The sequence below is a fragment of the Microtus ochrogaster genome, chromosome 18 (genome assembly GCF_000317375.1).
Source record: "Microtus ochrogaster isolate Prairie Vole_2 chromosome 18, MicOch1.0, whole genome shotgun sequence".
Classification (NCBI taxonomy): Eukaryota; Metazoa; Chordata; class Mammalia; order Rodentia; family Cricetidae; genus Microtus; species Microtus ochrogaster.
Window position 1 is genome coordinate 24,371,346 of NC_022020.1, and position 20,205 is coordinate 24,391,550.

Here is a 20,205-nt window from a genome sequence, read left to right on the forward strand (position 1 = left end):
CTCTCTCTCTCTCTCTCTCTCTCTCTCTCTCTCTCTCTCTCACACACACACACACACACACACACACACACACACAGAGCCTGGCACAACTTGTCTTCTTGCCAGAGTCCGGTTGGGTAGATTGGAAAAGATTGGTATTGCCCAGTCTGAGCAAGGAAGAAAAGGCAGATTGGGGGGAGTAGTCTTTAGAAACTTAAAGTTTATATTATGGGGAAGGAACCTCTCAGGCTTTGTAACCACTGTGCTAAGACCCCAACTTAGTTGCTTTTGTGAAATCTCCTCAATAAATCCTGCAAGGCAGGACGGAGCCCAGAGCTGAGTAAATACTTGATTTTTTTTTTCACAACTAAGACCCAGAGAAGCATTCACTGGCCCAAGGTGACTGCCTTCCCATCCATCCTTCCCTCTGTCCCCATGGGGGTGGAGCCAATGAGAAGAGGTGAGCTTTGGGGTTTGCTGGGGTGGGGTGGGACTAAATTTAGTCATCGCTGCGTAGCCTCTGGGAGCAGCTGTTAGTGCAGAGACAGAGGCCTGAAGCTGCATTTAGTCTGGACAGAAATATCCTATCACCCACCCACCCACGGCTTGGGCAGCCAGGCTGTGGGCTTTTTCCCTGAGGGGCAGCTTGCCTGGGCCTGGCGACCCGGCAGGGCAGGCAAGATGACCCGATAGGCTTTTCCCAGATCAGGTTTCTATGAAACAGGAACCGCAGCCGGAGACTGGACCGTGGGGGCCAGGGCAGCCAAAGCCTGGGGGGCCAAGAACGCCTCTCCGGCCTCCCTCTCCTGCTCCTCTGCTGATGCAGCCCTCCCCTTCTCAGAGGCCTGGGGAAGCAGCAGGTTATTTATCAAGCCAGCCTCCCCGCCGTGCGCCTGCCCGCGCCTCCTCCCCACTCCTGTGCTGGCGGCCATGAGCCCAGCAGAGCAGGGTGAGCTGGGCGGGCGGGTGGCAAGATTAGCTCAGGAGATGTGAGTCACCCCATCCCCAGCAGCAGGCAGACACACACAACACAGCCAGGGACACGGTGTGTACAGCTTCAGCACACCTAATGCCGTGACCCACGGCCACACATGCTCCAGAGTCAGTTACATATGTGTGGGGACCTCAGTAACACCCAGTCCTGGTCAGTTCTGGTGCACATGCATGCTGTTCAGGCTCAGGCAGTGTTCTGTAGGCCTGGCTCACACCTTTATGAGGCTGCAGGGCTAGACCAAGACCACCAGCAGCAGTGCCTGTTCCGTACACTTGCACACACACAAGACTCTGCTCATCCCTGTTGAGGCTTACACACGAGGCCTTTAATCCCAGCACTTGGGAGGCAGAAGCTGGTGGATCTCTGTGAGTTCAAGGCCAGCCTGGTCTACAAAAGCCAGTTCCAGGACAGACTCCCAAGCTTCAGAGAAACTCTGTCTCAGGGCGGGGGCGGTGGTGGGGAAGACCTCCCCTAGGTCCTGTTGTCTTCCGAGTCTGTGAGGTAGGGTTGAAGGAGTGCTCTCTCCATCATTAGGCTGCTGTGATCCTATTTGCGGGTCCAGTTACCCTCATCATAGAGAGCTGCAGCTCAAGCCGAGGATACCGGGAGAGGTAGGCAAGGAAAAGAGGCAAAACAGCTGGGAGGAGGAAAGGCTGGAGAAGGAGTGCTGTGGAAAACCCATTTTTCCAGGAGCACTGAGTGGCCAGCTCTCCCCATTCACAGTGGGGTCTGTGAGAGATGGGAGCATCCCAGGAGCTGGTGGAGGAAGGATACCTCCTGGCACAGTGAGCTGTGTCCAGAGAGTCTGTCCTTCTGCTATCCTGGCATTCACTTTACTCTGTCCCCTGGGTTCCCAAGACTTCACACGGTGCTCCCCCTGCTAGCACCCCGAGGCTTGGGATTTAGCCACACCTCTTAGTCCGCATGGCGCTGGGCTGACGAGAGGGCCTGGGCTGTGAGGTTGGCAGTGTGCCTGCAGTGGTGTCTAAGCCTTAGCTCCGTTGGGGCCAGGGCTTGCCATCCCTCCCACATAGAACTAGAGACAACCGTTTTCTATACGAGAAGTGAGAGAATTGAGCTTGGGTGGACGTGGCCTAGTAATCATGAGGGGCATCCACACCACTGTCCAACACTTCTACAAATCATTTGGGGTGCAGCAGGCTCCCACCTCCCGGTCTCCTCTATATTGGATGGTCTATATAAGCCTGAGAAGAAACAGCAGCAGTGATCACCTAGAGAACTGGATTTCTCCCTAAGCTGGAGGCTTGGATTTTGGCTAATATGTGCGGTGTCATGTCCCAGCTTTCTTTGTTTTGTTTTTCTTGAGACCTTGGCTGGTCTTGAACTCAAGTAGGTAGACCAGGCTGTCCCCAAACTCACAGAGATCTGCCTACTTCGGCCACCCAAGACCTGGGATTAAAGGTGCGCACCACCACACCTAGCTTGCCAAGTTTCCTGGCTTCATCTTTGTCATCTATAACACAAACCAAGTCCCATCTGTGTATTAAAGCTTTAGTGACGCGAGAGCTAAGGTCGCGAGCACAGCTCATGCCTGGCTCCATTGAGCCATACTGGGGCCAGTGAGCCCGTCTGCTCCTCCAAAAGCTAGCACTTTTCTGGAGGTTGCACTCCTCAAGAAACATCCTTAGATTGCCTTGAACACAGGCCCTGTCTGGAGCTCTCCTCAGATGAAGGCAGCTGAGTGGCTGGAGGCTGCAGTTCCACAACCACTGATATAGAAGTGCCAGCATAGGGTGGGCATGGAAAGGGTGACCATAAGTGTAGGTGGGCTTTCCCTGTGGTCAAAAGAGGCATGGGCCCAGCCAGCTGGTACTGCCCTCCTAGTAACTTTCAGACTCAACCACATGCTTATCTATCTCCTGGGGTTTGCAGGTAGAGGACAGGAACTGCTGGGGTGGGAGGAGCAGAAGATAGGTATGAGGGAATTGGCAGCTCAGAGGAAGTCTAGGGCCTTGGTCATCCAATATGGCCTGAGCAAGTGATAGCCGCAAAAATAACAAGGCGGCCCCATATCAGGACTTTCAGGTATGTGGTCTGCAGGCCCCAGGGCGTTGGGCCTGTGATTTGCTGTATTCCAGACCTGGGTTTTGAGCTCAGCAAGCCTCAGCCGCTTAATCTGGGATCTCCCAGACTAGATCTAGACAAAACAGGGTCAGGAATCCTGACTCCTAAGCCCAGCCTGTACTTGTGCCTTCAAGAGGAGGTATCCTTCTCCGCCTCAAAATCACAGGTATCGAGTAATGCTTGCTGGTGACCCTTTGGACCTAAGTAGAGTGTGCACCCCCACAGGGTGTCCCTGCTGACAGGTTCTGAAAAATGTCAGCACTACACTTGAACCACCTAGGCACTTGCTGGGAGTCCTTTTCTTTTCTCTGGGAAACTCAGAGAGTGGTCGCAAGGTCCTTTAAGCAAACATTTCCTTTTGTGTATACAGGGGCAGTCATGAAAACACGACCCTGTCCCCCATCCTCTGGTTGGTTTACCACTTAACCAAACAGTGCCCCAGACTCCACGTGACCATTGGGGGCTCCCTAAAGCTTCCCTAAGTTAGGTTGACCTGGTCCCCACCCCACCTCAGATCACTTCCTGCTTTTGGTCGGTGTTCCTCTGAAAGGCCTGACTCTTCCTGCCCATTTTGAAGCGGAAGACCCTCTCGGGTGCCCTGTGCCACCTCAGTTTCCAGAGCTGCTGCTGTCCTCATGTTGTCAGAGAGACCTGGGGCAGCAGAGTGGACTCTGGTATCGGCCAACCAATATTTATAAAAACCGTCACCTTTGCTACCCAAGCTTGGGTGGCCTCGGCCAGTCACTACCCTTGTCAAAGCCTCAATATCCCTACCTGTGAAGTGGGAGAGCCCTTGTCTTTGGGCCCCCGTGAAGCTGAACAAGATGGTGTGGACAGAGTAGAGTACCTTGCTAGACTCTCATAGTTGGTGGTAACTCAGCTCCCTCCCCCAGCCCTGGTTTCTGTCCCTCCAGCCTTGATCTTGAGGATTCTGGGAAGGGTATGGTGCCAGTCTGCTGGCTCAGCCGGCTTGGCCACTGACCTTCAGAGCGCCCAGGCTGTCAAGGCTGCCTGACTGCCTGTCGGTTGGGTGGCGGGGAGCGCCAGCCAGCTCCTTCCTTGCCTGACGCCACCCGCCCCTGCTCCCACACTCCTCTCTCCCTCTCTGCGCCTGTGTGTGAGCTAATTAATCTCAGCCCCTTTGGGAAATTAGACCGCAGCCGCCTTCTCAGCCTCATGGAGCCTGTGCTGCTACTGGGCCAAGACCTGCTATGCTTGGGGCCCTGAGGTGGAAGTGGGGGTGGCAGCAGCAGGATGAACTCAGCAGGACACGGGTCTCTGAGAACCCTTCACTTTTGGTGAGGGTCTCTGGCCTTAGTTCCTCCCTTCTCAAAACAGTTTTTGTAAGGACAGCAGGCAAACTCCCTGTTACAATGAAACCAAAGCCTGTGTCCTTTTAAACCTGGCTCCAGGTTGTCATGGCCATCCTTACCCTGGGTTCTACCTCAGCGTGGGGTCATTCCCTTCCTTTCCCAGCTAGGAGGCTGATGGAGACAGATGTAATTATGGAATTTTGCTTGGGAAATTAATTTGAAAAAGTTAATTAATTGGTGGTTCCGGAGGTGGCAAGCTCCACGCCCCCGGATGGCCTTGCTTACGTCAGTGCTGACCCACTGGAGACATGCAGCTTGCTGGGCAAGCTGGGAAAAGGGACCCCAGTGACCCCACTAGACAGCCCTGTGACAGGTAGGTGAATGGGAGCAAAGGGCACGTACGTGTGTCCTGGCCCATGGTGGGTCCCTAGGCTGCTGAGGGTGACTCTGTCCTAAGGACTCCCGCTTGTCTGTGCAGTAGTGGCCTTTGTCTGCTTCCATGGGACACCGATCTCAGTTCCACGAGTGTCCACTTCCTCCAAGAGTGGCATGGTTGTACCATCTAGCAACCAGAATGTTAAGCTAGAACTCCAGCAAGATAGAGCAGAGACTAGCCTCGTCTTGTCCCAAGGAATGAACACCTCAGCACCTGTCCTGGGTGAGTGGGTGAGTAGTACGCGGAACAAAGTCACCTCCCCTCCCACAGCCTGTCACCCCAATGCCATTTTACTTTCTGCTGCTGTCCCATCTACTTGTCAAAGGACACAGCTGGAATGAGCCAGGCGGCCGGCAGCCCTGTGCGCGCCATAATAGAAATCTCCCTACATCTTCAGATCTCCTGTCAGGCCACTGACCACATGCTTCGGTTGGACTGAGTTCTAGTTTCTGAGGATGTGTGGGGCCTCTTTGCCTGGAAAAGAGAATGATCAGGGATGGGACATATGAGAAATTGAGGATACTCCTTGCCCTGCCCCTATTACCGGAGTGTACCCCCAAGCTGTATAATCTTGGGCGAGCCCCTTGTTCTCCCTAAGCCTTACTTCCCTCATCTGGTTGCATATTCTGAAAGCTGTGGAAGGGTCTGGACAGGTGTAATCAGCCAGAAGTGTTTTCTCTGCCTCCTAGAGGCAGGCTAAGTGGGGGAGCAGGGAGTCCTCCGGGGCTCTGCTGCTCACACACGAACACACATGCACACACGCAGAGTTTTGGAGCAGAACCTGGTATACATGGTGCAAGAGGAGATGATGTCTGTGAGCTGGAAGGGGTCCCAGACCAAGCAACTAGGCCACAGTCCTGAACCCGGGAGGTGGTTAGCCTGGTATGTACTCCTTCATTTCTAGAATTTCTAGGGGCCTGCAGTGACTTTAGTGTTGAGATGGCTCGGTAATTAGGGGCATTCCTCTCTCTTCCAGAAGACCTGGGTTCAATTCTCAGGGCCCAGATCAGCTAACAACCACCTGTAACTCCAGGCCCAAGGGATCCAAACCCTCTGGCCTCCAAGGGTGCACGCACGCATGCACACACACACTCCAAATCTTTAAAAACATGCTGGGCATAGTGCTTTCGTCCCAGCACTTGGGAGGCAGAGGCAGGCAGGTCTCTTGGGTTTGAGACCAGCCTGGCCTGCATAGTGAGCTCTGAGATGTTGTAAGGAAAGGATTACACCTGTCCATCGGGAGGAAGGAAAACATCTCTGAGCCGTGTATTCATTCGGTAGCCATTTTCATCTCCTGTCAGTCTGGTGTGATTTGTAGTTTTAAGTTTCTTAGAGTTCTGATCCCTTCCCTGAGCATCCTGCGGGCTAGCCAGAGGGAAAGAGGTCCCCACTTGCTCCAAGACCCGCTACCACCCGCCATGTTAGCCTATGGGATCTGTGCAGAAGTTCTGTATAAACTGTTAAATGTCACCGTGTCTCCCGGGGACTGGGAGCTCCCAATGGGTGGTGTCCATAGCATCTTCCGGTATCCTAGGACCCAGTACTCCATAGACACTTTGGGCTTCTCTGTTCCTATTTTACGTGTGTGCCAAAGCCCTGCGAGGTCAAGGTCACTTGAGCCCTGAGAGCTTGGGAGTGAGGGGTTCTAATCTTGCTGGGCTTCAGTTTCTTTGAAAGCAGGGATCTTTAGTACTTCTTCACCCTCTGGTGTTGGGGCAGGGAGTGGTTAAAGAGCCCCTGGCTGTTGCCAGTTAAAACGATCTTACATGTCCGTGGCTATTACCATTGATGCTGTTAGGTTGTTATCTTGGCGTTATTCATGCTTCCTGGGCCCCAGCAGCTGCTGTGCCTATGCCTGGACTTAGAGCCGGGTCCTCTGAAGAGACGTTGCAGCTCCTAATTAGTGCTCCAAAGAGAGGGCCTGGGTATTTAATTTTTGCTGCAGGATCCCACCCGCCAAATGCTTCCCCAGTCCTTCTCCACTGTACTGGGTTTGGACTTCTCTCCCAGTCTCAGGTAGAAGGACTGGCCCCAGGCGGAAGCCTCCCCAAATTTCCCCTGCCACTCCCTCCACCTCCCAGACCTCTGGGGCCATGAATCATTTATGAGGCAAAAATGAAACCAATTAAGGACAAACTTTGAAAGCCTCTAATTGCCGCGCCTGGTGGCATGGAGGAGTGAGGGGCGGCAGTTCTGCTCGCTGTGGAATCTCCTTGGCCCCAGCCTTGCCTTTCCAGGCCGTCTCCGGGCGCCACCACCTCCTGGCCGCTCACGGACGTGCCTGCGCTGCTCTGGGCAGCCGCCTGGCGCCCGCCCCGTCCTCCCAGGCCGACTAATTAGGCCCGGCTCCCTCCTGCGCTGCCCGCTCCAGGCCCGAGGTGATGGCGGCTCAGCCTGCCCTTCTGGGGCATGTGCCCCAAAGCTGGCCGCCTTTCCCAGGCTGAATGGCTGCCCGCCTGGCTTAACCCAAGCAAGCCCAGGGTGCACACTGCAAACCAGAGGGGCTGGGAAGAAATTGATGAAGGGCAAGCTGGGGACAGGGGAGTGGCTGGCAGTTGAGCTTGTGGGGTGTTGCGTTGATGAGTAGGGCTACCCAGTGCCTGTCAACACTGCCAGGACTGACAGCAGTGACCCTGTGCAAAATCTTGGGTTTGGGGAAGCAGGCAGGTGGAGGGTCAGAGCCTGGATCCAGCAGGACCTACCTCACTGCAGTGAACCAGAAGTGCCAGTCTTAAGTCCTGCTAGCTGTGCTGGGGGCCATGCAGGCCCTGGGCACTCAGGCACACTGTTTGCTGAAACAGAATTTCCGTGCTTGTGTTTTTCCATAATTATATTAGCAGGTGGGATTTTTCCTCGGGGAAGCACTTTGAGGGGGAGCGCTGTGGCTGTGTCCCCGCCTGCTCCAAGCGTGAGCTCACACTCAGCTCAGCCCGCCTGCCTGCCGTAATGATTTTTTAATTATGCAGCCAGTGCTCGGAATTGCTAATCCACCTCTAGCCCAGCGTCCCCTGCTGCAGTTTACACCCCAGCCCCTTGCTGCCAACCCCCGAAGGGCAGTGCCCAGCTCTATACCCATCACTGCATGCTGAGGGACACACTGACTCCAGTGGGGGAAGAGTGCCCAGAAAGAGGCATGGGGTGCCTTTCCCCCCTCTGCAAGAGACAGGCTTGGGGATGCCGCTCTCTTTGTCTCCCACCCCAGCCCTGGTCCCAACCTTGCTTGCGTTGACCAGAACAGTTGTGTCTCTGGAAAAGGGTAGGGGTGTGATCAGTGCCCATCCCTCCTGTCTTGTGTGACCCCAAGGACATACGCGTCCAAGCACTGTCTTTGTCCCTGTCACACCTACGAGTCATCCTCTGCTTCACGTCCACACATACTCAGACACAGCTCAGCTGTAGCAGTGACACGTTCCGTGCTGCTCACACTCAGCCACACCTGAGGGCTAGTGTCTCCCCCAGTCACCCAAGGCTCTCTCCCTTCTGCCCGTGGTTGGCCTGTTAGAGCCTCGATCGACCCTGGCCTGGGGGAGTTGGGGGGCAGACTGCAGCACAGTGGCCGCTGGTGGCTGCGGCTCCTCTCCAGGCGCCCAGCTGTGGCATCTGTCAAGGTCAGATAGCGACTCCGGAACCAGCCAGCTTGGCCCCATGGCCCCTCTCGCCTCATTATTTTTGTGTTCCGGGGTTGCAACAACACCTCCCCCCCCAGTCTCCTGCCTCTTGCCTTCCTCCCCCACGCCTCTACAGGGAGGGCCTGCGGTCTCGGGGCTTTTGTTTCCCAGTTTTTACCAAGCTCAGGCCAGGCAGGCGGGCAGGTGGCTAGAAGCTGACCAGAGCTGTTGGACCTTGAACGGCAGACAGGTGCCTCCCTCATGGCTGAGCGTCTCGGCCAAAACAGTGAATTAGTTTCTCAGAGGGACAAACTGAACCTGGGTGCCACCCAGCCCCCACCCACCCCAGGCACACCTGTGGGCAGCTTCCTGTTTCCATAGGGGCCCTAACAGCCGGCACCAGTTCCCATCTGCACCAGCCTGGCACACTTAGGCCCTGCCAAGGCTCACAGCACGCACACTGCCCTCTCAACGGCTAAGACAGGTTAACACACAGACCTGAAGAACCTGCAGACAGGCACCCACCATAGTTAATGCTCTACTTGCACACAACGCTGGTGGCTGTGTGTTCGGAGGTGTGGAACACACACCCTGCCACCTTACACACTGGGAGCTTAGGGTCCAGGTACCCCCACCTTTGTTGGTGTATAACCGTGTGCACAGTAGCGCTCCAGTTCACAAGGGTTGGCCCTTGGATTTCATCTGCGCCTGGGCACACCCACAGCCCTCCAGACACAGGCTCCCAGCATAAATGTCTGACATGCTTCCCCTGGTGCCACATAGCCCCCTCCTCAGGATACACACTCTGCGTCACACTCCCTTCCTCCCAGGTTTCTTAATTATCTACCCAAGGGGCTTTGGTCCCCTGAAACATTAAGAAGAGGCCTCTGCTCGGTGTGTCCTGTATGTCCAGAACTGGGAAAGGGTGGTTTGGCAGATGCACTGCCCCACCCGCCTGGCCCGAGAGCACCCTGGTGCAGTAGGGTGGGGGGCTTCCAGCAGGACGGGTGGGGAATATGCCCGCTTAGGTGCTGGCCTCTAGTTTAGGGTCTGTAAATATGGGGGTCTGGGGGTGTGAGTGGGATGTGGGCCTGGTCCAGATCCCCTAGAGTCTCTGGGGCAGCCACAGCCATCCATCCGCTCACTTCCTCCTCCAGCTGTGAACTGCTGTGGTTGTCCCTGGGAGGGGGAGAAGCTGGAGGCTTAGCGGTTGCTGGACACCCCCCCACCCCCCAGGAAACTCAAAACCCTGGGCCAGCCGGGTGGCGGGTTGGGGCCGGTACAAAGAAGGCCTCTGTGCAGCCTGACTGGGCTGCCCACAGGATTCTGGGGGAGGCAGCAAGAGCCGGTTTCCGTCCTCGTTCTGCTTCCTGCGGAGGCTGCCGGAATGCCCGGAGCTCTTGCCCAGCCTGGCCCGTCCGGCCCACCCGTAGCCCCTTACCTTGACTTTGCCTGGGCTTGGGGTCTAGCTGGAGCTGTCCTGGCAGTGGTGCTTGGTGTGAGATGCCTAGAGCCCCAAAGCCACCAGAACGACCCCTGGGAACTGAGCCTTCTCCAAAGCCTCCATGTGCCTTGAAGCCCCTGGCCGGTATTGGAAAGCCAAGCCTGGAGACACGGGTTCAAACCCTGACTCTGCCACTTACTGACCTTGTAACCCTAGGCAGGTATTTCACACCAGCTAAACGGGTGTAGTGAGAACCTAATAATAAACTACAGGGGCTGGGTGTGGTGGCGCACGCCTATTACCCCAGTATTGGGAAACAGAAGCAGGCAGGTCTCTAGAGCTAGAGGAGAGACCTGTCTCAAAACAGCAACGACAGAAACAAAGTACAGGAAAATGCTTAGCACAGTGCCTTAGGCCACCAGAGCTAAAGGAGACTTCTTTAGCTTCTTGTCCCCAGTAAGCCAAATTCCCTCTGTGGCTTCCTCAGAGCCTTTCCCGCCTGCAAATCCTGTCACCAGCTCTGGCCTCCTGTCGACCTCTAGGTCACTAACCCTCTGTGGGTAGCCGATGGGGAGCCAACTCTCCAGACCTCTTGTGTATCTGTCCTCTTCCCATTCAAGCCCAGGAGCATTGAGAGTGAGATCACGAACCTTCTCCGGGACTGGAGAGGTGGCTCAGTGGTTAAGAGCACTGGCTGCTTTTGCAGAGGACCCAGGATTGGTTCCTGGCACCATTTTCTTGGTCAGCAGAAGTGCACACAGTGCATATGCTCACATGTAGGTACTCATACATACATACGAAATAGAGTAAGTTTCTATTCTACAGATAGGAAATGGATGCTCTATGTAGGGAAGGGGCTAGTTCAAAGTCCGTGGGGAGGAAGGCCAGATCAGAGCCACAGCTCAGACCTTAGGACTCCAGTGCACACCTTTGGCTTTCTCTGCCTGTCCTGTGCTGAGACTCATCAGGGTAGAGGGGCTAAGGTCTCAGGTGGGTGTCTGCAGGCATCACTCTGTGAAACATTTAGTTCAAGATTCAAAGACACCCCATGGGGAGAGTGTCATTTTGTCCATCCTAGCCCGCTGACCATTTGCCTACCTTCGGTAGGGCAATACATGGAGTGTCTATGAGGGGTGTAGGCGCTGAAGCATGCAGAAGAAAGACTAAGCCCATATTAGCTCTGGTCCATGGGGTCCCATATGACATGTCATGTGCTGAAGTCACAAAATGAGGAAGGGCATTCCTGGGCCTTTGCTGCCTTTAGGGTAGGAACCCAGGGGAGGTTCTGGGAGAGGAAGTCTGCGTTTCACTGCCTGGAGCCAGGTCAAAGCACACCTCTGGCCAGGGCCTCTGTGCCATTCCAAGAAGGTCCTCGCAGCCGGGCGGTGGTGGCGCATGCCTTTAATCCCAGCACTCAGGAGGCAGAGGCAGGTGGATCTCTGTGAATTTGAGGTTAGCCTGGTCTACAAGAGCTAGTTCCAGGACAGGCTCCTAAAGCTACAGAGGAAACCCTGTCTCGAAAAACCAAAAAAAAAAAAAAGTAAGAAAGGTCCTCGGAGGTAGTCTAGGTAATTCTATAGGCAAGAACAGGCTGTGTTGCTTTGTTCAGAGCTTTCTTTATCTGAAGCTGAACGTTTTAAGTCACAGGTCTGACTGCCACAGTCCCAGAGGGAGGGGCAAGTCTCACTTTGTAGCTTTGGCTGCCATGCAGCTCTGTTTAGACCAGGCTGGCCCCAAATTCATAGATCCACCTGCCTCTGTCTCAAGTGCTGATTACAGGTGTGTGCCATCAAACCCTGCTTCCTTTTTTGTTTTGTGTGTGTGTGTGTGTGTGTGTGTGTGTGTGTGTGGTTTTGTTTTGTACTGTCTTGGAATGTTAAGTCTTACTGAAAATCCCCTAGTGGTGTCAAGGGTGTATCTCACCCCAGCCAATTTCTAGGTCCCTGGGTGGTTACAATGGCCATACAGATCTGTCCCTCCATCCTGGGTGTATGTCCTGATGACCTCAGGCTGTAGCTGCGCTTCCTGCCACCAAGATCAGCACACCTGTGTCTCTTGGGCCCAAGAGGGCTCTCAACCTCTGTAAACTTCCCAGACTGAATTATGAAGCTCAGAGACAGAACCCCCTCCTCAGCGTGAGTGGGTCAGCTCAGTTCAGTCCCTGGAACCTGTGGTCTGGGCTCCCTGCCAACATGTCTGTCCGTCTGTCTGTCTGTCCTTATACTATTCTTCAGCACTGCTCTCCTGTATACCCCAGCTAGGTAGAAGTAGTAAGCCAGTCTTTGTGCTCTGCAGAGCTAGTCCCACCAAGCCATGCTGAACTGTGCTTAGCCAGAGCCCTGGGGTTAGTGCAGGAGGCCCGACACCCTGGGAAACCTGCCCTCGGGCGATGGTACTTGGATTGGTCTAAAAAAATCATCGAACCAGTGACAGGAATGGTGGCTAACACTTGTAACCCCAGCACCCAGGAGGCCGGGGTTGTCAGAGGCTTTCTCCCCGGAAGAGACATTGAATTATACTGTAAGGTCCTGTCCCTGATCTCAAGGCTCTCTCTGTCCAGCTGGGACCCTGCAAAAACTCAGCCATACCTGGCACCTGCTTCCACCCAGCTCTTCCTAAGGCTTTCAGCTGTATGTCCTCTGGTAGCTTCTCCCTATCCTTCGCTATTTCCTTGGCAGCCTCTTCCTCCAAGCAGGCCCTCCAGCCTCACTCAGGTCCCCTGTGCTCCCGGTCTGTGACCTCCTTGCCCCTTCCTCCACATTAGCAGTGCATGGAGCCACTACTGGCATAAGCAGGGAAGGGGGTACTATTAAACATGCACAAGATCTAGCTGCAGGCCTCCTAGGAACATAGCATCAGCCCCTCCCAAGATGTAAACTCCTCCCCCATGCAGTCAGTCCCTTCTGGGGCCGAGGGTGGGATGAGGCCACTGCCACTACCTCCGGTGACCTCATTGCCAGCTGGCATTATGATGTCACTGGCCTAGCATTCTGAGTTGAGTTCCCGCATGTGTATCTCTAAGCCTCCAGGTGGGGCACTCCCCTGGGGGCCGGTGACAGCTCACCCTGACCACGAAGAGGTGACAGGCATGGTAACAATTTGGTGGGAGGGCAGTAGTATAACTGGGCTGCTTTGCCTTGGGCTGTTCTGTTATTGCCCAAATAGAACAAAGGCGGTCAGAGAGCAGGTGACCAGCACTTAGCTCTGGGTTCAAGTTCTACCACTGCGAGACACTAGCTGTTGACATCAAGCCAGCAGCCTGAACTTTTGTGAACTTTGTTCTCTTCATCTCTGAAGCTGATTAGAAGTTCCTGTCTCATGGTTACTATCCTAACATGAAGCACACACACACCGCAGCACAGAAGTTGTTCAATAAGTGTGAGCAGCTAGCGAGGGGTTCATAGTTAAACACTAGTTGGGCTTGAAGAGAGCAAGGTGTGTGCCTGCAGAGGGTAGAGACAGGAGTAACCCCAGTGTTAGCAGATGCTCTCATCTCTGACTTCCCTTCCAACAGCCAAGGTCTCAACCTCCATGGCCTGCTGTGACCGCAGGCCCTCCTTCCATCTCTTCTTCCCGAGCTCAGGTTAGACACAGCCTCATCAGGTGTCCCTGATTCTCACTCTTGGGCTCCTCCCTCTATGATGGGCTCTGTCATTCTCATCCCTGATCCCCTAATAAAACCCTCTGACCTCCAATCACGACTCTGCTGCATCCCACCGGGTCTCTGGCCCATTCCCGAGTTCTATTGTCAGCTTTCTCTGACCTTAACCACCTGTCTCCCTCTCAGGCCCAGCTCTAGGGACTGGTTCCTTCGCCCCTAGGCCCTATCCCCACCCGTCAGCCCCTGGTCCCAGCTCCAGGCCGCCGGGCTCCTGCCTGGACAAAGGGGTCCTTTGTGGGCTGACCGCGGCTGGCAGGGCGGCGGGGCGCTGGCTCCGCATTGCTGATGAAACGGAGCCCTTTGTTGTCCCCTCCTCAGGCGCAGTATTTCTTTTTGGGGGCTGGATGCGTTCCTGGCAGGGCGGATGATGGATGCGCCCGCCGCTGCCGCCTGCCTGCCCGCCAGCTTTCCCTCCCGCTCATTCCCGCTCCGCTTCAACGCAACCCCAGCTCTCTTCCCCTGCTGCCTGGGTATTGCCAGGCCCTTCCTGGCCTGGGAGGGGTTGCTGTGTGCCCTGCTGTAAAAGGCGGGGGCCTAGGAAAATGTCCCTTCTGTTTTCTCTTCCTGTGAGTGGGTTAGATGGGGGCCTGTAGTCAGGGGTCCATAGGGACCAGGGAGGACATCAGCCTTTCCCTAGGTCTGAAGGGGATAACACAGCCACAAAGGCAGGTTTAGAAGAAGCTTGGGGACTAGGCCTAAGCCACGAAGACTAGTTTTGCATATCTGCTGTCTGAGGGCTGTCGCCCCTGTGACCAGGCCTCGTGCTTATCCTCCCTCCCCCACCTTCAGTTTCCAGGGTTGACAGACCACAGTGTTCTGCCTGCAGCACCTGTTCGGTGACATATCACGTTTTCTGTCCCAAGCTCAGTATGCCTTAGGACCTGAGGGACTGAGAGCAGGTGGTCCCTGGGAGAACCGAAGTGAGAGATGAGGAAAATTCTAGGAGGGGACCAGAGATGAACGGAACACAAGGCCTGTTCACAACATACAAAGACTGGGGATGGGGACAAAAGCAGGAGCTCAGCCTGAGCAAGTAAGCACCAGCCCTGAACCATGCTGCTTGCTGTGTTGAAGGGAGCTGACTTCTAATTGACCTGCCGGCCCTGCACGCAGCGCCAGCTCCTGGAGCTGGTGGAGGGAGGGAGAGCTTGAGCAAGCAAGAGCAGCGTTAATGCGACTATCGATTTCTGCCACCGGCCAGCGGGCCTTAGAGGCGGGGGACACACAGGCTTTTCTCCTGTCGCTCTAGCCCATAGACCTTCTTCCCTGTCTCTGTAGTTGGGCTGCTGGGTTGTGGCCCTGGGCAAGGAAGTTGAGTTCAATGAGCAAGAGCTAGAAGAGGTGGCTTGGTGCTTTCTGACTCTTGTCCGTCAGCACACCCGTCCCTCTGCACATCCGAGGTCACTGGTCTCTAAGGAAGAAGACCTGAAAAGGTGATTTAGGCTGACCCATTGGAGGTGAGATAGCACAAAATCCTCAGAATGGTCCCCTTACGGCCCTGACCTCTGACCGTGCCTTCCTGGGATTGTCTGGGTGGATTCAGCTCCATGGAGATCTGAGGAGGACCTGCTTCCAGAGTGAGGCTTCAGTTGCCTCCCCTGGAGCACTGCAGTTGGGTGCACTGACCACTCCTTGTGGCTACTTGTTGGCAGCCCTGGAGCAGAGGGTCGGACTACATGACCTGGTCCAGGCTGAGTATCCAGGGCAGCCTGGTGGGTGTGATGGGGTTGTCCGGGGACAAAGATCTGATGTGTTCCCAACTCTCAAGCCCAGGGCAGGGTGGGGTTTGCCAGATGTTCCACTGCCCCTTGAGCCACCAGCTGCTCAGGGGCTGGGCCTTATGCTCTCACTCCTCCACTTGGGATGCCAGACTGAAGGGGGCTACAGGGAAGGGATACCAGAGAGCCAGGACGCAGGAGGAAATCGCCACCCCACTCCATCTGGACCCGTGACAGGGGCACTGGCCACTCACATGCCCTGCTCAAGGCTGGAGTTCAGAAGCCCCCTGTCCTGGGAAAGGCCCTGGGCCTCAGAACTGTGGAGACAGCCAGAGGACAGGCTCTCACTTGCCTCCACCTCCATCCCAGCCCTCTGGGTTTTCACTGCACCCCTGGAAGCCAGGCCAGGGCACAGCAGGGGCTGAGGTGATGGCTGTGGTTTGGGAACAGAGAAGGGAGTGTGTGGAATTTATGCATGTCTTCCCGCTCTTGCAAGAGGGGCACTTCAGGCTCTGTGCTTCTCCCTTGCTTTGTAGAAGGGTGGATGTTCCTTCAGACAAGGGTGCTGTACTCTCTCAGACTTTGGATTAAACAGAGGAGCCTGGATCCTTTACCTGCAATCTCCAAACAAGCATTCCGGTGTTGTGGTCAATATCTTTCCTTCTCTCTTTTTTTTTATGAGTGGGGACCAAAGAGTGTGGAGGTCATTAATCCTCCAGAGTTAGTTAGCCTCTCCAGATCTACCCCAAGGCCAGCAGCCACTTTCCTTCACTCTTAGGTCTAGATCTACACAGGGCCTCAACCTCCCTGTGCCTCTCATTGGGCATGTATCTATGGGCTAGTAGCTCTCATAAGCCTTGTTCTCCCTGACTGGGAAATAGAGGATTACCCTACCACTTTGTAGAGTTCTGCTGAATCTTAAGATAGCCCAAATAAATTCTTCACCAAGATTGGCTTGGCACTTAATGCCTTATCGGGCTTCTGGTTGTTACCATGGCAATATGGGTAGTGGTCCTGAAGGAAGAGGGTTTACTGACCTTGTCCCCACCTTTCCCAACAGAGTACAGACGTTCCCACGCGGACACCTGACCATGTGCCTGCCCTGAGTGAGCCCCACCAGACATCTCGATTGTGGGCAACTGGGCTACACACTCATCTGTGAGCCCCCAGCAGTTTGCAGGCTCTCCCAGCAGTGGGGTCTGGGCCTCGGCCCCACCATGTCGAGCCTCGGCGGTGGCTCCCAGGACACCGGTGGCAGTAGCAGTAGCAGCGGCAACAGTAGCACCGACAGCAGCAGTGGCAGTGGCCCAAAGGCAGGAGGAACAGACAAAAGTACCACAGTGGCTGCGACCGCACCAACCTCAGTGGCAGATGATGCCCCGCCCCCTGAGCGAAGGAACAAGAGTGGCATCATCAGTGAACCCCTCAACAAGAGCCTGCGTCGGTCCCGCCCACTCTCCCACTACTCTTCCTTTGGTAGCAGTGGTGGCAGCGGAAGCATGATAGGGGGGGAGTCTGCTGACAAGGCAGCCGCAGCTGCAGCCGCAGCCTCCCTATTGGCCAATGGTCATGACCTGGCTGCGGCCATGGCCATGGACAAAAGCAACCCTACCTCAAAGCACAAAAGCGGTGCTGTGGCCAGCCTGCTGAGCAAGGCGGAGCGGGCCACGGAGCTGGCAGCCGAGGGACAGCTGACGCTGCAGCAGTTCGCACAGTCCACGGAGATGCTAAAGCGCGTGGTGCAGGAACACCTGCCCCTGATGAGCGAGGCAGGTGCTGGCCTGCCTGACATGGAGGCTGTGGCTGGTGCCGAGGCCCTCAACGGCCAGTCCGACTTCCCCTATCTGGGCGCGTTCCCCATCAACCCAGGCCTCTTCATCATGACCCCAGCTGGTGTGTTCCTGGCTGAAAGTGCTCTGCACATGGCCGGCCTGGCCGAGTACCCCATGCAGGGAGAGCTGGCTTCCGCCATCAGCTCAGGCAAGAAGAAGCGGAAACGCTGCGGCATGTGTGCGCCCTGCCGGCGGCGCATCAACTGCGAGCAGTGCAGCAGTTGTAGGAACCGAAAGACTGGCCATCAGATTTGCAAATTCAGAAAGTGTGAGGAACTCAAAAAGAAGCCTTCCGCTGCTTTGGAGGTAACAGCACCGTAGAGGGAGGTGTGCGGGCTCTCCCATTTGTCTGGCAGTCCAAACCTACCCCCGAGTCCTGGAGCCCACCTTTCCTGCCTGCAAGTGTGGGCCATACCCAGCCAGTCCTAGGGCCTGAAGGTCTGGCTGCAAGGTACCTGTTCACTGCCCTAAAAGGCAGAGCCACATCCTGAGATGCCAGCAAGGCATGGTTTGCAGGTAGGGGCTTGGCATTCCCAGTTAGGCCCTGGTTCTCTGATGTCCCCTCCTAGGGCCTGGGTCAGGTATTTCCACATAGGTACCAAGCTTCTGTCTCATAGACATGTTCTAAAGCAGTAACCCAAGACTCTGGTTGTGTGTTAGCCCCATCCGAAAGGTTCTGTCTGTGGACCCTGTGGCCTTGAGAGTGCCCTACGACTTGCCTCCCAGAGTCCTGTTCCTCCCTCCCCCAACACACACAGTGCACATGCAAAATAGAACAGCTTCAGTGCTGGCTGCCCTGCCTGGAGACGGGGAGAGACAGCTCAGCTCATTCCTAACTGTGGTCCTGGCATAGCTGTGGGGGTCTGTCGACCCTCTCTCCCCAGATAAGGTAAACTAGCTGGGTTCAAAAGCGGCTTTGCCGTTTGCTGTCCCTGCCACTCCTTCCCACCCCTCTTGGAAGTAGACTTGATTCCATAGTAATGGTGTCCTAGCCATGGCCTCTTGCCACCTCTCTGACTGCAACCTCCCATGTGTCTTGCTTACCTACCAGCTCACCAAGGCACCCACGCCAGTGTAGACACCCACATGTACACCTGCTCCTCTCATCATAGCGCTCTCTGCTCACTGAGCGCCAGATATCGGCCTCCCCATCACAGTCCCGTGTACAACACACAGTCTGACACAGCGCAGGCTCGTGTGACAGGACGCAGCTGTGGTCCCAGGTATGGCCATCTGGTGCTCTGGGCCAAGGGAAAAAGGGGTCCAGAAGGCTTCTGAGTGCGGTGGCTCAGGAGGCCTCTGGGCCCTTGGGTAGCCCAGCAGGTCATGGCTCCTTCTTTGGCTGGCCTGTCCTGGCCAGGATAACAGGAACTCTTCGGGGTAACTGCCCGTCCTCCGTGCTCGTCCCTCCGCCATTGAGCCGGCCTCGGGGAGCTTCTTGCACCAGGTCCACCGGGACCCTGACTGAACTTTCTCCTTGTTTTTGTCTCCTGCCCCGCCAGAAGGTGATGCTTCCGACGGGAGCCGCCTTCCGGTGGTTTCAGTGACGGCCGGGAACCCAAAGCTGCCCTCTCCGTGCAATGTCACTGCTCGCGTGGTCTCCGGCAAGGGATTCGGGCGAAGACAAACGGATACACCCGTCTTTAGAACCAAAAATATTCTCTCACAGATTTCATTCCTGTTTTTATATATATATATTTTTTGTTGTCATTTTAACATCTCCACGTCCCTAGTATAAAAAGAAAAAATTTAACTGCTTTTTCAGAAGAAGAACAACAAAAGAGGTAAAGCGAATCTACAAAGTACCGAGACTTCCTGGGCAAAGAATGGACAATCAGTCTCCTTCCTGTGTCAGTGTCAATGTTGTCTGTGCAGGAGATGCCGTTTTTGTGTAGAGAATGTAAATTTTCTGTAACCTTTTGCAATCTAGTTACTAATAAGCACTACTGTAATTTAGCACAGTTTAACTCCACTCTCGTTTTAAACTTCCTTTGATTCTTTCCAACCATGAAATAGTGCATAGTTTGCCTGGAGAATCCACTCACGTTTATAAAGAGAATGTTGATGGCACCGTGTAGAAGCCCCTCTATCCATCCACGTGTGCAGAGCTACAGCCAGAGCCCACTGGGACTGGAGTTCCTGTCCCAGGCCCAGCCTTGTTGCACCCACTGTCCCCTGGCTGGGACCCCCTACCCCAACAGTGACAGATTTTGGAGAGATGAGGATTCTATTCATTTGTTGATCCACTAAGATCTGGGGAGCCCGCATCTCAATCCTGGCTACTTCCCCTAGAGAAAGCAAACACTCTTTTCTCAGCCTTGCTCTCAGCAACAGAAGAAAGGGCTTCTTCGCGGTCCCTCACCTACCTCCCGGTAGGGGTGGGTGCCCAGGGGGCTCCCTGCCCGTGGCCAGCTCCCTGCTGAGGAACATGCTGTTTGTATTGTTTTAGGAGACCAGGCTGTTTTGTGAATAAAATTGAATGCATGTTTGTGTCCTGATACACTGCTGGCTTCTTGGGATTTCGGAGGGCTGGCTTGGGGCTTGGGTTTGTGTGGGACTATCTTGAGAGAAGGGTACCCTGAGGATACTTAGAGTTGAGTCTCTTGGAAAAGAGAAGTCTTTTGGACTGAGGGTGGGGTGTGGGGAGGGTGAGAGCCATCCTGAAACAGCATGGAACCATGTTTATATGGGAAGTCTGGTGCATCCCAGGCCTTGGGACCTAGACCACTAGGGGTGTCACCCACTTTGGCCATACTGCTCCCCAGCTTTTCAGTGTCAGGCAGCCTGCGTTGTTAGGCAGGCTGTCTATCTGGGTCTTCTTGCATGGCAGCCACAAGTGAGTGTGAACTCACCCAGCTACTCACACATGTAGTAGTTTCCTCCCAGGTTTCTGGAATGTGACTGCCCTCTGTGTGTCCTGTCCTTGGACCCCTTCCATTCCAGCCTGAATTCAAGAAGGGCATCATCTGCTCTGGCCTCCAGGTGGTCTAGAACCTCAGAAGCCGGGTGTCTGGGGAAATCATTGCAGGGCCCCACCGTCCAGGCAGAAAGAGGTGTCATTTGCATGCCCCTCCCCGTACTCCTGGAGGCTAACCTGACGATGAGGCCTAGCCTACCGCTGGAGGAGTGCCCCCC

The 20,205-nt window shown here is 55.2% G+C and overlaps 1 protein-coding gene across 4 annotated transcripts in view; it reads left to right on the plus strand.

Annotated features, from left to right (window-relative positions):
- Window positions 1-19,568, plus strand: part of Cxxc5 (CXXC finger protein 5) — a 31,292-nt gene extending 11,724 nt beyond the window's left edge. For all 4 annotated transcript variants that reach the window (XM_005355943.2, XM_026783406.1, XM_005355945.2 and 1 more), the window contains exons 2-3: window positions 16,299-17,376; window positions 18,573-19,568. In XM_005355943.2, the coding sequence (XP_005356000.1) occupies window positions 16,456-17,376; window positions 18,573-18,617 (966 nt within the window). In that variant the 5' untranslated portion in view covers window positions 16,299-16,455 and the 3' untranslated portion in view covers window positions 18,618-19,568. The remainder of the gene's footprint in view (window positions 1-16,298; window positions 17,377-18,572) is intronic.
- Window positions 19,569-20,205: the final 637 nt, after the last annotated feature.